The 15,714-nt window shown below is 48.0% G+C and overlaps 1 protein-coding gene across 3 annotated transcripts in view; it reads left to right on the forward strand.

The window, feature by feature from the left end:
* The first annotated feature begins 436 nt into the window (after nt 1–436).
* LOC133348417 (collagen alpha-1(XXVI) chain-like) overlaps nt 437–15,714 on the forward strand; it is a 118,227-nt gene continuing 102,949 nt past the window's right edge. The window contains exons 1-4 of one of the 3 annotated variants that reach the window (XM_061561211.1): nt 437–898; nt 1,766–2,286; nt 6,130–6,252; nt 9,299–9,396. In XM_061561211.1, coding sequence (XP_061417195.1) covers nt 1,877–2,286; nt 6,130–6,252; nt 9,299–9,396 — 631 coding nt within the window. In that variant the 5' untranslated portion in view covers nt 437–898; nt 1,766–1,876. The remainder of the gene's footprint in view (nt 899–1,765; nt 2,287–6,129; nt 6,253–9,298; nt 9,397–15,714) is intronic. The other 2 variants (XM_061561212.1, XM_061561213.1) reach the window with 2 other exon arrangements.

Raw genomic sequence — 15,714 nt, forward strand, 5'->3', positions numbered from 1 at the left:
TCTAAAACGAGAAGAGGACCCAATGATAGACTACAATGCAACAATAAATCACTAACACACAACACAAAAAAACCCGCTCCGTTTATTCCCATTTCCCAAGCAGATGAATATCTAACTGCGTGTAACATTACCAATTCACTGCGACAACAACAACAAAATAAGACTTCGCAAACTGATATCTGAAGGACATCACGCGTGCAAAGAATCGCAGCTGTTGCACTCTTACCGCGTAAAAAAGCCGATGCATGTTAGGACTTGGAGAGAGAGGGAGGAAAAACAAGACACGCACGATGTATATAAACAAGCTGACTTTCTGTAGAACAAACCGCACGGCATCTTTATCCAGCCCAGACTTTAAATCTTTGACACACACGCACACCCACCCATTCCACTCCTTACACCCTCCCACCATCACCCACCCACCCCTTCCCAAACCAACCCCTTTGGTCCCTTCCACAGCCCAGACATCATCACCCACACGCGCTTTGGAAGCCGGCCTGGGTAACAGTGGCTGCTGCTGCTGCGGTAGAGACAGTCATCTCTTGCGGCGTTCGTTGTGCAAACAAAAGTTGCTCTGCCCCCCTCACCCACCTCTTTGCGCGCAACTCTCGTACAGCAACAGCAGCAAAGGCAAGCCGAGCAACGTCTCAGCGCAAAGTAGAGATCATATATATACTGTCTGTGTAGTGTATACTATACTCTGTAGTGTACTGTGGAGTTCGGGACTTGAGCAAAAAAAGCCATACTGTGTATGTGTCAATGCATGTAGCAGTCTAGGATAGATTGCTGCTGCTGCTGCTTCTGTTCTTTGCCTGCCGTGTGGAATGCAACATCGCGAAGTTGAGCTGCAGAGTTTAACATGACCGTGCCGTCGTCGCGAGCTGACATCAAACACTGAGTGAGTCCGCACGCTTCAATAACTCCTCTCGCTGGCTTGCGGCACTTTTCAGCCGGTCGGGGGCCATTCGCAACCTCCTCACCTGTCGAGCAATTGCCGGTGTGTTTGCGCATACGGGAGTGTTACGTGCTGGATGGATGGATGGTTGCTTGTCATCATCACGTGTAAGTGAAAGCACCGCGCGTTGGTTGTTTTAACGGTGAATGTTGCCTCGACGCTCTTAAGACTAAATGAAGAGATCGACGTTTCGGCCGACTGGCCTTTTTCAGGAAAAAAAATTCCTAGGGAGGTGGGGGGGGGGCGAGGCGCAGTGATTCGTTCACACAGCGCTATGAACCCAGCGTCCTGAGTTCGAGTTCGATTCCCGACCACGGCTAACATCAGTGGCGAGCGATGCTTTTAACCGGTTTTTGGGCGAACTCCTTCACGACTGGACACAGCATGGAGCAGTGGATTGACAAAGGGCCGTACATTATATAAACTCTCCTGGATGGACTTCATCCAGAACAAAACAAATACATTACCTGTTACGTCTATCCGAATAAAGATAACATGTTTTTCTCGACTGCTTAGCCGTCCAGGCATATAATGCACATTGCGTTTCACCACATATTTAAGCACGCAAACTCTGAACCGGTTATCAGCAGACACGCCCGGTGTGTGTATCTGTGTGTGTACGTATGCTGAACTTCTTTCGCACCGTGCGTAGCCAACTGTGCTCAACTGAGTTGCGGGGATATTTAGATTATAACAAACGCACGTGTGTAGCACACTCGCTGATGCCGCACGCGTTATTGGCCAGGGCACTCCCTCCAGATGACGGGTCCCCAGCCACAATCATCTCAATGTGCCCGCGGCTACTTGCAGGCAACAACCTGCAAGAGGAAGCGAAGGAGGAAGAGGAGGAGGAGGAAAGGGAGCAGGGAGGAGACAACAGCAACAGCAGCAGCAGCAGAAGATCGGCGGTGGCATCCCGGGATGGAGGAGGGCCACTCCCCCCTTAGGGCGCCGGGCGCAACGACTCCAAGGCCGCAGCAGCACGACCGCCTGCTGGTGCTTCTGCTGCTGCTGCTGTGCGGGGTGGTGCGGCCGGGCGTCGGGACTCGCCACGCATCATCCTCGCACCCCGGTACCCTGAGCAGCGGCGGCAGCAGCAGCGGCGGCGGCGGCGGTGGCATCAGCGGTAGCAGCGGCGGCGGCGGTGGTGGCGGGGCATCGTTCCGCTACCCTTACGCGTCCGGGTCAGTCGGGGCCAGCAAGGGACAGCAGCACCATCTGGTCACGACTGAGCACCTGCAGGCAGGAGGCCACCACCAGCACCACCAGCACCACCAGCACCACCAGCACCACCACCAGCAGCAGCAGCACCACCAGCAGCAGCGATCCCGGTGAGGATTGATGCGATCGGGTGGAGCTGTCCGAGGCTTAGCTCCAGAAAATATTCACCCCCTCCCCCCCCCATTCCCCCCACCTGCTATCGGGAGAGATGGGGGTGTCCGGGGGGGGGGGGGCTGGAGAGGGCTTCATCCAGCAGTGGATTGATCGTGGCAAGCAGATGATCGACAATGACAGTTGCATCATCCACATCTTTAGTGCGACCACAATTTCGAACCGGTGGGATGCGTGCATCGCGGAGTGGGGGGGGGTGTTGCGAATTAGCGAATGCGACCTCGAGGTGCGATGGGAGAGGCAGGAGAAGGAGGGGTTTAGAGGGAGGCGAGAGAGGAGAAGAAGTCGACGTGTGGGTGGGCCGCGTGGATCTTGGAAGACAAGTGAGGGGGGGGGGGGTGACCTTCAAGTTGACCGGCATTTGATTGGGAGTCAGCGCAAGAGGATGGGTGAGCGAACTTGACAGCGGCAAATTTTGTATCACACGGGGGAGTTTGGCAGGTGATGAGGGATTCACGAAGGTCATCGTGTACGGCGGAGAGCTGGGCGGGATGTCGTTTGTACATCATGGACCGAGGTGCTCCACTGTTTAATAGGTTGCGTAATTTCGATTTAAAGCTTTCGTGACTGCAGGGATTCATCTTCTTGGTTCTTTCGGAATTTAGCATGCAGATATGTACTAATGTGATTAGTACATATCTGCATTTCCCATAAATATGCTAAATTCCTCTTGATATGCAAATTCTTTTGGCAAGGCGCTCTTCCCCTTCCAACCCAGCTTAAATATACGCTCCAAGCGTGGTGGTGTTTCATTCAGACGCTGTCTTCCCGACAGAACTGGTCTTCACCTGAGGACGGCTGCTTGCGTTGTGGCCGAAACGTCGTGAGAATTGTATTAGATGTTTTATTTTTATTATTTTATTATTTCCCTTCTACGTGACTTTACCGAAAGAACCAAGAAGAAGGTTGCGTAATGCTTAGCAGCACCCCATTCGACGTTGGGGTCAGCACACGTATGAAGCATTTCCATGACGGCCGGGATCCGGCTCTGCCGCTGCATAACACGACACGAGAATGGCCCAGTTGCCGACACAGGCATTTGTTGCTGTTGTCTTAAGTGGAAGTGTATTTGTTACACGGATGATCAATGCGGCGCAGCTCGGATTCACGTCCCCGTGCTCTATAAGGCTCCACCCCCCCCCCCCTCCTTTGGGCTCGTGGGAACGTTGCCCAGGTCACACGGTTTATGATTCTGTTCCTGCAATTTGCCCTCGTCATTTTGTGCCGTTAGAAAAAGAGCTGCCGTAAAAAGGGACGTTAAATGACATCGTATGAAAGAATAGGCTGTTGCGTAATGGTAGAGTACTTACTTTAATTGTACCTCTCCCAAGCGTATCATAGTTGGAATAAATAAAAAATATCTTCACGTAATTGCGATGAATAACTAAAATCCGGTGTCCCTTCAAACTGGGGCATTGAACGTCACCTGCACAGAGAACATTGTCACATCACCTGCACAGAGAGCACCGTCACATCAAACTCGATTGAAGAACACAACAATGTAGCTATGGACTGCCTGGTAACACTTATGTTGTTGTAAGACCATGATGTTTTCTCCGCCGTTCAGTGATGCCCAACGGGACTGTTTGTGTTAGAATGCGAGGGCGCGTGGGATTGCTTTTTCGGAGCCTTGTGCGTGAACAAAAAAACTCCTGAGCTACTGCCTCATTCTACAATTGCCACATACTGTATATATCCATTGCCAAGGAGTAGGCATGCAATATTGATTGGCTTCATTGATTAGAATTCCATTGAGAACAGCCGCGTCTGCCGGTCATCAACCTGGACCCGTGGGCCACGTAGAAACACCGCTGCCCACATCATCCATCTGTCGGCAGTTGCGATAAGAAGCTATCCACTGGCTCACTCACCGCATGCAAGTTGCCAATCAATTCCACGCCACACGGAAGCGGAAGATTGCAATTGATCATTTTGCCCATGTTGTGCTTAATTGATTCTAAAAATTCCTCGCGATCTAACCACGGAATCATTCACGACACTTCTGATTACAAGTGATGCACACGAAATGCAGTGGGTATGCGAATATCACGTTGACATGTCTCCAAGCTCAGCTCAACTTTGCGGAAAATGTTTCTTATTAGCAGCTGGGGCAGCATGAAGCTGAAGTCATAAACTTTTTTTTTTACCCAGACATACGTTTTCCATTACATATCACCCCCCCTGGTTGTAGGAGCTGTGTTAAAAAAAAAAACATTTTAAAGGGTAATTTTCCTGGATAATTGGGAAGGCGTTCGAAGGGCTACCGATACAGTAGGGCACATCTACCATGCGACTCGTGTCACATTCTTGCAACAAGGTAAAATGTTTGTGCGCGTGCGATCGCTGTAAACGAAAACTTGCCAGAGTTTCACTTCGCTCGGGCCGTTTGCACTTGGCTCTGTTGGCGACGGTAAAGTAACTCTTGATCCTGTGAATCGTGTGACTGACCTGCCTTCCAGAAAGGCTACAGCCGGTCATCGGAATCCAACAGTTGGCCTTCGCCCAGACCCCTTAAAATAATTGGCACCAAGTCACCGATCCGCCGCAACTTTCTGCGATACAGTTGGAAACTTGACATGTTAGTTCACTCTTGACAGGCGAGACCGAGATGGTTTATCGCGGAAAAATGCCCCGTCACAATCCCACTGGTAAAAGGATGTTGTTTTGGAAGGAATTCGTGTTTTACATCGCTGTTATTAGGTGCCAATCGGTGTGAGTATTCACAGCTTTTCACGTGTGATAACGTCTCAGCGCGAATTTACCCAGGCGCCCCCTTGTTCCACCATCCGTGGCCGCACGTGGCGAGTTCGTACGAACGTTTCCTCCGGTCGCTTGAAGAGCTATCACGATCTTTGCATTGTCTGCACTTATTTGTACAGCCAAACTCACTTTTGGGCATTCAAACTTCAATGTTTTGCATTTGCAAGTGGAAAGAAGGGGGAACTGGGTGGTCCCACGGAGTTCCGTGAATTGCATTCCCATGGCTATATAGCAAATCCACATGTTGTGCTCAGAGTATATGTAAAAGCCCAGCAGCCCCATCTGCTCGCTTGCAAAATGTAAACATTTCCGCAAATAGGCCAATGTGGTGTCTATCATGGTGTTTGGTGGCCTGGCCAAATTTGGAAAGAAAACGTTGAAATGCAATGGCCAAACGCCCCACTAGAGGCCGGAGACAAAGCATCCTCGAAAAAGTGGTCGTATGAAGCTTAACAATAATAATGCCTTTTTTTATCCAATACGTTTGCAGGAGAGTCCCTTCATTGATATGTTCGTTTGCCATTCCCATTCAACACTATTTTGCACGCGGGAGAAAAACCCAGGCACCCAGAGAAAGTCCACCCACGCATGTGATGACATTTTAAATCTCCGCACCGATGGATTCAATCCACTGCCATATTGCCCTCCTCTTGGCAACCTCGCAGTCTGAAGCCTGACAACACCCGGGCATTCCAAGGCAGGCTACCATCCGAGTAATAACCAGGCTCTACACCTGCTCAGCTTCGGAGGGCTGACGAGATCGGGCACAATTAGCGTGCTTTGATCCCAGTGAATCTCCCCTTGAATAAATACACCGTTAAATAATGATCACCCAAAAATGAAGGCAAGTATCTGAAAGAAAAAGTTTTTTTTTCAATGCTCTTAAATAAGTGACTGTTTCCCCCACCCCCCTTCTTCTCAGGCTGTGAGTTGTTTTGTTGTTTCTTCTTCTCATTCTTCTTCTTCTCCGATGGATTACAGCGGAAAGGGTTTAATGAAATCCGCACCTGTTCTGGCTGCAGGAATTGGTGCCAGTACACGGTAACGAAGATGGTGACGTGTCAGGTGCAAAACGGCTCAGAGACCTACACTCAGCGCCTCTACCAGAGCTGCCGCTGGCCCCTGCGCTGCTCCAACATCGTCAGGTGCCCTCCCAACTCGTCGTCGCTCCCGTCGGGTCACTAGCTTGCCCTTGTAACAAAGCACGAGGTTAATCTTCTTGGTTCTTTCGGTAAAGTCACGTAGAATGGAAATAATAAAATAATAAAAAATAAAACATAATAAAATTATTCTCACGACGTTTCGGTCACAACGCAAGCAGCCGCCCTCAGGTGGAGAACAGGTCTGTCGAGAAGACAGAGTCTGAATGAACATTCAAAATAATTTTCACGACGTTTCGGCCACAACGCAAGCAGCCGTCCTCAGGTGGAGAACAGGTCTGTCGAAAAGACAGAGTCTGAATGAACAGAGTCTGAATGAACATTCAGACTCTGTCTTCTCGACAGACCTGTTCTCCACCTGAGGGCGGCTGCTTGCGTTGTGGCCGAAACGTCGTTAGAATTATTTTATTATATTTTATTTTTTATTATTTTATTTTTTCCATTCTACGTGACTTTACCGATAGAACCAAGAAGATGAATCCCTGCAGTCACGAAAGCTTTAAATCGAAAAGCACGAGGTATAAGCGTACTTGAAAAAAACCAAAACGGTAAAGGTGCAGGCCTGATATTTTCCGCTAGCGGGAGATCTCCTTCTGACGGGAAATCTAAAGCGGTGGCGCAAGCAAGGATATTTGGCATACTCTTCAACGCCAGGCTGGACGGCTTGGAAGAGGCAGGAAGTTGATTCGTCATTTGCTTATGTATGACAAGAGTGAAGGGAATGTATTCAAAAGTGTGAACAAAAATTATATACCCACTGTACGAATTGTCATTCTCGTTATAGCCAATATCATTGTCATCTTAACGTGGTCACTTTCCCGAACTATTGATGCCAGGGAGAGAGACGGCCAGTCACACATCGTGAGCTTATTTGTATTATTATTGTTGACGATATGCCACACAGGTGAGAAACCCACCGAGGCAACACGTCTCTCTTGCAAGGGTCACCTATGTAAACAAAGCAACAACCACACAGCAAAGTTTAGACCTGAACACACAGAGCTTAGGGCTTGACAGGAGAAGCTCAGTTGCACATCGGGTAATGGATGGAATCTCATCTTCAAAGCGAGTGCAAAGAAAGAAGCCTCGCCAAACCACGTCGCGATAAGCACAAGGCACAGATATCGCATTCTACAGACATGAGAGTTTCAAAATCCGGGCTTAAAAAATTAGGGGGGGTGCCGAGGTAGAGATGTGATTAGACGCAAATTCACGTCAACTCCTGCCACCAACTTCTGGTGAATTATCCTTGCAAACAGTTGATCTAAAATTCGATTTAAAGCTTTCGTGACTGCAGGGATTCATCTTCTTGGTTCTTTCGGTAAAGTCACGTAGAAGGGAAATAATAAAATAATAAAAATAAACATAATAAAATAATAAAAATAAAATACAATAAAATAATTCTCACGACGTTTCGGCCACAACGCGAGGACGGCTGCTTTGCTTTGTGGCCGAAACGTCGTGAGAATTATTTTATGATGTTTTATTTTTATTATTTTATTATTTCCCTTCTACGTGACTTTACCGAAAGAACCAAGAAGAACAGTTGATCTCTTTGTGCGCTGTTCGTGTTCAGAAGGTTGTGCCTGTTGTCATCACTTGGAGATTTTAGTGGGAGACAGAGACTCTAATTACACAGGCCTCCTGCCGCGCACTGCCTTCAGCTCTCACCAGCTCTCTCTTTCGTTGCTCTTCGATGCGTTTTTGGGTTGTTACCGCGTTTTGGAGCTGATTCAGTTCCTGAAGAATCTCCCAGTACGTGGTCCAAAACGTCGGACATCATTGCGAACGACACTTGGTAGAACCTAAAAACTCATCGTAGGGATAAAGACTCTGGTTTCTTACACTCGAGGGCAAAGTCCTTCATAATCACTGGGAGAGGGCCCTTATTTACATTGGCCGGTAAAGACAAAAACAAGTGATACCTGAAGCTTTAAGTCCCTGGAATCTTAACGAGAGAGAGAGAGGGAGCAACACCCACTGGCTTGGACTGCACAGTATTTAATCGGCACGATTTTCTGGTTGTACGCATTGCCTCTCTATGCAAAGTATCAGTGCACATTCAGTGTTTCCCCAGTAAAATGTTAAAGCGGAGCATGCAGTTATGCGTTGGTTAAAATGTATTTGTACGCTCACGATACACGCATCGCATGGTGTGCGTAGAAAAAGAATCTATCCAGAATTTAAGCAAAATAAAATGTACATTTAGGTCATTGGCCAAACCGAGACGATCAGATCGTATGTGGCAATGGATATTCAGCTTTTCTTTTTTCAATTTCAGTTTTCAGTTTCATTTATTTGATATAGCCCTGTGAGCCATTCGGCTCTTGAATCGGGTGCAACCCCAACAAACAAATGGGCAGAATATATTAGAGAGCAGTCAGAGTAGTCAGAAGCCAATACAAATGAGAGAGAATAAAAAAAACCTCCATCCGAGTCGATACGAAGGAGCCACACAGCACGAAGGCAAACTCCGTGGCCGGAGTGCTCCTCGCAACACCATCCATTTATGTACTGTCCTGGCATTCGTATGTGCTCTCGAACAGCACTTGCCCAACAGCCTGTACAGGCTATACAGGGGATCTTTGTATGTATCTGTGTGTGTCAGGGGAGCGGTAGTGTAGCGGTTAGCGCGCTCCGCTATGAACCTGGCGACACGGGTTCGATTCCCGCTCACGGCCAACACCAGTGACGATTATCTGAACCGGTCCTGGGCCTCCACTAGGTCGACTCAGCCTCAAATGAGTACCCGGTGCGGTGTGTAAACATCGCCACTGGGGAGACAAAGGCGGTCGGGCGTGGTGCTGGCCACCCACCCCCTCGTGTACCGTTCCGGCCTTCATAGGTGCTGCTCGCTAACAGCACTTGCCCCTACAGTCTGTCAAGGCTATACGGGGGATCTTTTTTTAATCTTTGTCCGTGTGTGTCACACACGGGTGGTGCCAGCCACACCACCAATTGAGTTCTCCTCGCCGTGCCAGCTGTCAAATGCCACACGAGGGATCCCTGTCGCTGTGTGCGCGTGTGACAGGACACTGATCCGGCCGATGTATCGCGTCACCTATCGAACCGTGTCGGCCTTCGAGTGGCGGTGCTGCCCCGGCTTCATGGGTCCCAGCTGCGAGGAGGGTGAGTCGGAACGGGGGCCGGTCAGACGAGCGCGGAGATGGCAGTGGCGTCGGTTAGCGGAGCAGCGGTGTTGGGGCGGGGGGGGGGCGGTGGTGATGGAGTCAGGTTGGGTTGGGCAATGGGGGAAGAGGAAAGCCACGAGGGGGAGGGGGGGGCTCGTGGTGGTTTTGAGAAAGAAATCGAGGATGATGATTAAAGGGTGTGGGAGGCGATGTGGACAGCGGTAACTTTAACAAAGGGTTGGAGGTGCAAGGGGGGGGGGAATGTGAAGATGCACAGGACAGTGCATATTATTATCATTATCAGAGTTGTTTCTTTTTGTTTGCATTTTCACTACTTGTGTTGTGGTTATTGCAAACATGATGCCTTGTATAAAGGTGTCAGTTTTGTACCAGTTTAAAGGGTAAAAACCTACTACTATATTTTGCCACTGGTAAAGGAGGTCTCATAGTGTAAATGCTTACCCCGAGCTCTCAATACTCTGATAGTGCACTGATTTTGAGTTGTACGCCTTTTGGTGTCATCTGGTCCAACACCAATGGAGACTAGGCTCTAAGGAAAGCTGTCTCGGGTGTGGACCAATCAACTTCAAGGACAGTGCATATAATTATCATTATCAGAGTTGTTTCTTTTTCTTTTTGTTTGCATTTTGACTACTTGTGTTGCGGTTATTGCAAACATGATGCCTTGTATAAAGGTGTCAGTTTTGTACCAGTTTAAAGGGTAAAAACCTACTACTATATTTTGCCACTGGTAAAGGAGATGTCTCATAATGCACAGGCTGGTATAGTCACGCCGACCGTTCGATACGCATCAAGTAAACAGCTTGCAATGGCGCAGCCTCGTTCGCGATTCTCCACGGTTGAGCTTATTTGTGGGAAGAAATTGAGGGAATTTTAATGCCGAGATATGGACTGTGCTGAAGCCACGTATGGTTGCGCTCGTAACAGATTCCGCACCGGTGGCAAGTACCACAATAGCGCTTATTTACGCGCGGGTTTTTTTCCTTATGTTTGCCGCAAAGTAGTCGGATCCTTTCTATATCTGGTGAGACAAGAACGAGGCGGCTCCGGGCGCCGCTGCGTTTCTCCAGCTATGAAGCTTGCCTTGCTGGCAGGAGATCAAACCACAGTAATGAGGCAGGGGGGGGGGGAGATGGTGAGATGGAGAATAGAGGTGAGCTACTGGTGCGGGCAGAGGTAGAGGCTGGGTGGTTTTGGGGCACGAGTGTTTGGGGCGGGGGGGGTGGTCTATCATTGAGCGGCACTGGGAAAATACAAATAAGCAAACGGGAGGATTTCTCCACAACAACTCTGGGCTGTTCCGCCCGATGATGCTGGTTGCGATGACTGGCGAAACGTCGTACTCGAATTGTAAATGTTGTAGTGGGTTTACTCTCCAACATACACTACACTATACACTACACTATAATTGTAAATGTTGTAGTGGGTTTACTCTCCAACACACAAGCGGTGTGTGCTGAACCAGTAACGAATGGGCATGTTTTGTTCACGTGACAAACCTTTCTAATTGGCTGTGTCGGGTGGTGGCGGGTTTAACGACACATTTCTATTTACGCGATCAAACCCCCAAACTCCTCCACCCCCCCCCCTCTGTTATGAAGAAAACCAGGGTTAAATTACCGCTCTTTGCGAGCACTCCCAGACACGCGCAAGTACCGGCGGTGATCGACGACGATGCATACATAGCGGCCTTTTTGGCTTCGTCACATCTGAAGGGTTGCAACTTCATCTAGCGGGTATACAGACGCCGGTGCGAGATGTGGACAACACTCGAGACGCATACACCTGACCGCAACGTGTCTGCGTGCGGTTGCCCAAACCGGTGAAGTGATAACCATTTCTTAGGAATGTACGTATCCATCTACAACCACACAACCACGATATTAGGCAGTACAAATTAGGCGTAACATATGTGCCTATTTATTCATGTGTAAGTGGCGATAGTGCAGCCCTAACGATGTATCGATTAGACCACTGTTGGTGAGAAACCCCTTCTTCACTCGTGGGAGTTCTAAGAAAAAAAACACTTCTGGTAAGGGGTATTTTGGCCTACTCTTCTACCACGCCCAAACATTGTGGAATAACTGCGAGGACCCACGCTTGAACCCCACCGCACGCCACCTAGCAGTCGACCAATATTCAGAATGCTGCGTCGGTAGAGGCGAGGGCATTTAATACAACTTGCCCGTTGTTTCAACGGCCACGCCGTGATATGGAACTGGTGAGCACTGCAATGTAAGTCCAGTACGCTGACCATTACACTGCAGTAGCAGAAGCAGCCCCCTTTTCTATAATAAAGCTTTTTGTTGCGGTTAGATCGCGTAAATATCAATGTGTCGTGAGCCCGCCACCACCCGACACAGCCAATGAGTAAGGTTTGTCACGTAAAACAAGACGTGCCGATACGTTACTCCTTCGGCACACGCCACTTGTGTGTTGAAGAGTAAACCCACAACATCGAGTGGTGGCAGGTTAACGACACGTCGATATTTACGCGATCTAACCCAAACCATGGACAATATTGGTCGCGAAAGCCTTCGTGTTAAACGTACGTATCCCACATTTCTCGACGAAGAGGTGTCAAATTAATGCGGGCGAGCACGAGCGTCCGAGGGCCGCCTCTGAGATTCCAAAGAGCCTCGCCGATCAATCAAAGCTCAGCTCAGCTCGGCGGAACCGGTGGTCCCGCTGTTGGCACACACCGGCCGTCCGCTTATTTAATAAGCAATATTAAAAAATACTTTTTTTAAAAACACGCTTTAATGAAATGTACCGTACGAGTAATGGCAGAACTCCACGACTCGAGGAAGTGGCCCCGAAGCTTGCCACAACGTAAGGGGCCGTGGTGATTTACAGCCAACGTGAATTGAGCGTGGACAATTAGACGCAAGTCGAAACATAAGATATAAAAAAAGATTGCTTAAAAAATATATTTTTAATATTTAATGATAGAATATGGTATTCATCTTCTTGGTTCTTTCGGTAATGTCACGTAGAAGGAAAATAATAAAATAATAAAAATAAAACATAATAAAATAATTCTCACGACGTTTCGGCCACAACGCAAGCAGCCGTCTTCAGGTGGAGAACAGGTCTGTCGAGAAGGCAGAGTCTGGTATTGTCATCAGTATGACATACGTATACCAAGTTTGCAGTCGATACCACATTGGGAAGTGAGTAAAAATTGAGTTCCAAGATTTGAGAATACAACAGACAGAGTGAGTTAAATAAACGCGTGTAATAATAAAAACAGCGCCTATCTCAGTTTGCACCTTACCCGCCCGCTTCCAAGATCACTCGAGCAAAGTAAATGTTATCCTATCTCTCAGCGTTCGTTTCGGGGCAAGTGGAGTGGGTGGCCTCGCTCCGTGAGCGCCTCTCTCTCTCTCAGCTCTCCCAGGAGGAGTCTTCTCCGAATCCACACGAGGCGGGGCGCGTCTCACGGTGTGTCGAAACAAAACGCCAACCTGTCAGCGCGGGCAAGGGGCGCGCTTAAGGGGATGTGTGTGGCGCTGCGTGGCTCAGAGCTGTCGCGTCGTCCGGGATACCACGCAAGAAATAACAGCGGTCGGGCGGGTTGCGTGTGTTTTTTGTGTTGTTGTTACTACGCAGCAGAAGCAGCGAGTGGCCTCGGAGTTTTATTGATCGGCTGGGGCTAAGAGCTGCGCGGACAAACAAGGTGTTACTGGCTTCGCAGGTTGATAATGTTATCTCTCCACCCCACCGGTCCTTCCCCAGCGCATCCTTATTGTTTATTGTAATGATGGTGTTCAGTGCGAGCGGTTGGCAGTGTTTCTGAGCAACACGGTATGTGCCGATTGTGGAGTATTATGAGTAATGGAACAAGCATGAATCAATCAATCGGCATCTCTCTTACGTGTGTTCACACGTAATTAACGAGTGTGTCTTCATCTCTCTGTGGGCCTATGGCGAAATGCGAGAGACCAGTGAAAATGTAGACTCGTGAAAATGTTACCGGAATGGAGAGTTGATATAGTCTGGTTAAGTAACTGAGGAAATGGGATAATTTTAAAAAGAAAAAGATGTGTGGATTAAAGGTGTCCTCGAAAAATTGCGAGGAACGATGCCGAGTAAGTGAAATGAACGCGTGCATAAAGGTCCTTCCAACTCAACAAAAACGTCAACCGTGTCTAAAGTAGACCTTTCGTAATATTTGTAAACGCTAAACATATTAGGACTGTCTTCATGAAGGGCGGAGGCGCAATAGTTAACGGACCGCACTTTTGAACCCGCGCGAGGTGGGTTTTTGAAACATTCTACTATCAGTCTTGATTACACTGGTCAACACACTTTTTCTGGCATAAGGTATTCCAACGGGTTTAAGGTAATTTTGGGGTGCTGATTCCAAATCTGGCATCAGTTTTTGTCTATCACATCAGGTTTTTGAGATATCAAATATTGCATTTTCAATAAAAACTGCAGAAGAGAAATATTAAATAAATGTGGATATGTACATAAAATGATATTATAAACACATCCCCATTAGGACGCTGCGTCCTGTTCTTCACCTGAGGACGGCTGCTTGCGTTGTGGCCGAAACGTCGCGAGAATTTTTATTATGTTTTATTTTTACAGCTTCTTTACTGTAAGTCTTCCGACTCTTCTGAGCGTCCGCTTTTAGGTAAAGATGTCACAGGTTACCGGAGAACGTTGCACGCACCTTCCGGCTTGCAGAGTAAAGTTCTGGATTCCAACCAAATGCGGCAGCTGCTGCCAACAAACACTCGTCGACTTTAAAATAGCACGCAAGGCAGGCAGAGCACGAGATTCTTGCAGCGAAACAAGCGGGGGTGAAACTTCCGTCGACCGACCGTTGCACTTTACTCTGCTGATGAGACTCGCAAGGTCGAATTTGTTATGGTCTGAAGTGCCCCATGGGCTGATGGATATCATTGTTTTACTTAACGTGTGTGTGCGGAAAGACGAACTAATGTCTATAGTTCGTTCATTACGTATCTATCTATCTATCCATAATGCTCTGCGAAAAGTGCACAAAGAAGCGTGGAGAGGAGCATGCTTGGAATCACACTGAGAGGCAGAAAGAACACGTGGATTGGAGATCATTCGCAAGTTAATGATAGAATGCAAACTGTTGAGACAAAGGAAGTGGGGCTGGGGAAGGACACGTCACAAGATGTGACGATGGCTGATGGCCAACAATAGTGATGGAGTGGAGGAAGCCGAGGAATGGCACGCATCCAAGCATCTGTCCAATGTGAGATATGAAATCATGAAATCGGCTCGTGTGTGCAGGTGTTAGGCGGATTGTTACATCGCAGAACTGAGTGATGGCAACAACCTGGGGAGGCATTCATCCAGCAGTGGATTGCTCATGGCAGATTAATGCTCCGTGAAAACGCACACGTTTTTTAGGAACCCGTTACGAGGAACAGCCATTGGGGCACTTGATTCAACCATGCACCGCCATGTGATGTGCAGTCTTCACTTGGTATTATTCATTACATCAAAGGTGGGAGTTTTGATGAGTGCTGGGATCAAGGGTTTAAGTTTGAGAATGTCAGATTAGCACCGTTGGTTCCATGTGGATTAGCACCAATGGAAGCATTTTGACTTTTGAGGAATGCTTTAGTTCACTTGAAGGATACGGCTGTTATATAACTCCAAGCAATGATTATATATATAATCTTATTTCCTTGAGAAAAGTCATGGAAATCGTGTGGTGGCAACCCACACCTCCAGCAATGCACCGTGGATTTTTTCGCATTAATCACGAGTGATATCGCCTGCCTGAACACAACATCCACACAACGAAGCAACCCCCTCTGTTGGCCTCACCGAACGCGCATAATTTCATACTCTTAGGTTTTTTTCGGTAAAGTCACGTAGGTAAAAAATAAATAAGTAATAAAAATAAATAAGAAAAAATTGTAGAAATAATAATTTAAATAAACTAATAAATCACGACGTTTCGGAGGCAACACAAGTCTCCGTCATCAGGTGGGACCGTCACAGCTAGATTTACTGTCTCAAGTGAGGCAAAATTCTAAGAGACAAGTTCTTAAATACAAGTATAATTTCCACAATAAAAAAAAAGATGAATGATTTAACAGCAGCCCCCATGGACACTCCACTGACAAATAAAGGCCTCTCCACCGTGCCCTTTTGGCTTCGACCGCACTTCACCGCACTAACCGGTGTGGGGTGGGGTCAGGTGACAAAGGTGGGTTGGCCCAGTACCTGTTCGGCTAATCTGCTCGCCGTTGAGGTTTACCTGGTAGTAGTCGTGCCTCGGAAATCGAACGCAGGTTCGCCG

The sequence above is a fragment of the Lethenteron reissneri genome, chromosome 27 (genome assembly GCF_015708825.2).
Source record: "Lethenteron reissneri isolate LAM-NWPU_2019-01 chromosome 27, ASM1570882v1, whole genome shotgun sequence".
Classification (NCBI taxonomy): domain Eukaryota; kingdom Metazoa; phylum Chordata; class Hyperoartia; order Petromyzontiformes; family Petromyzontidae; genus Lethenteron; species Lethenteron reissneri.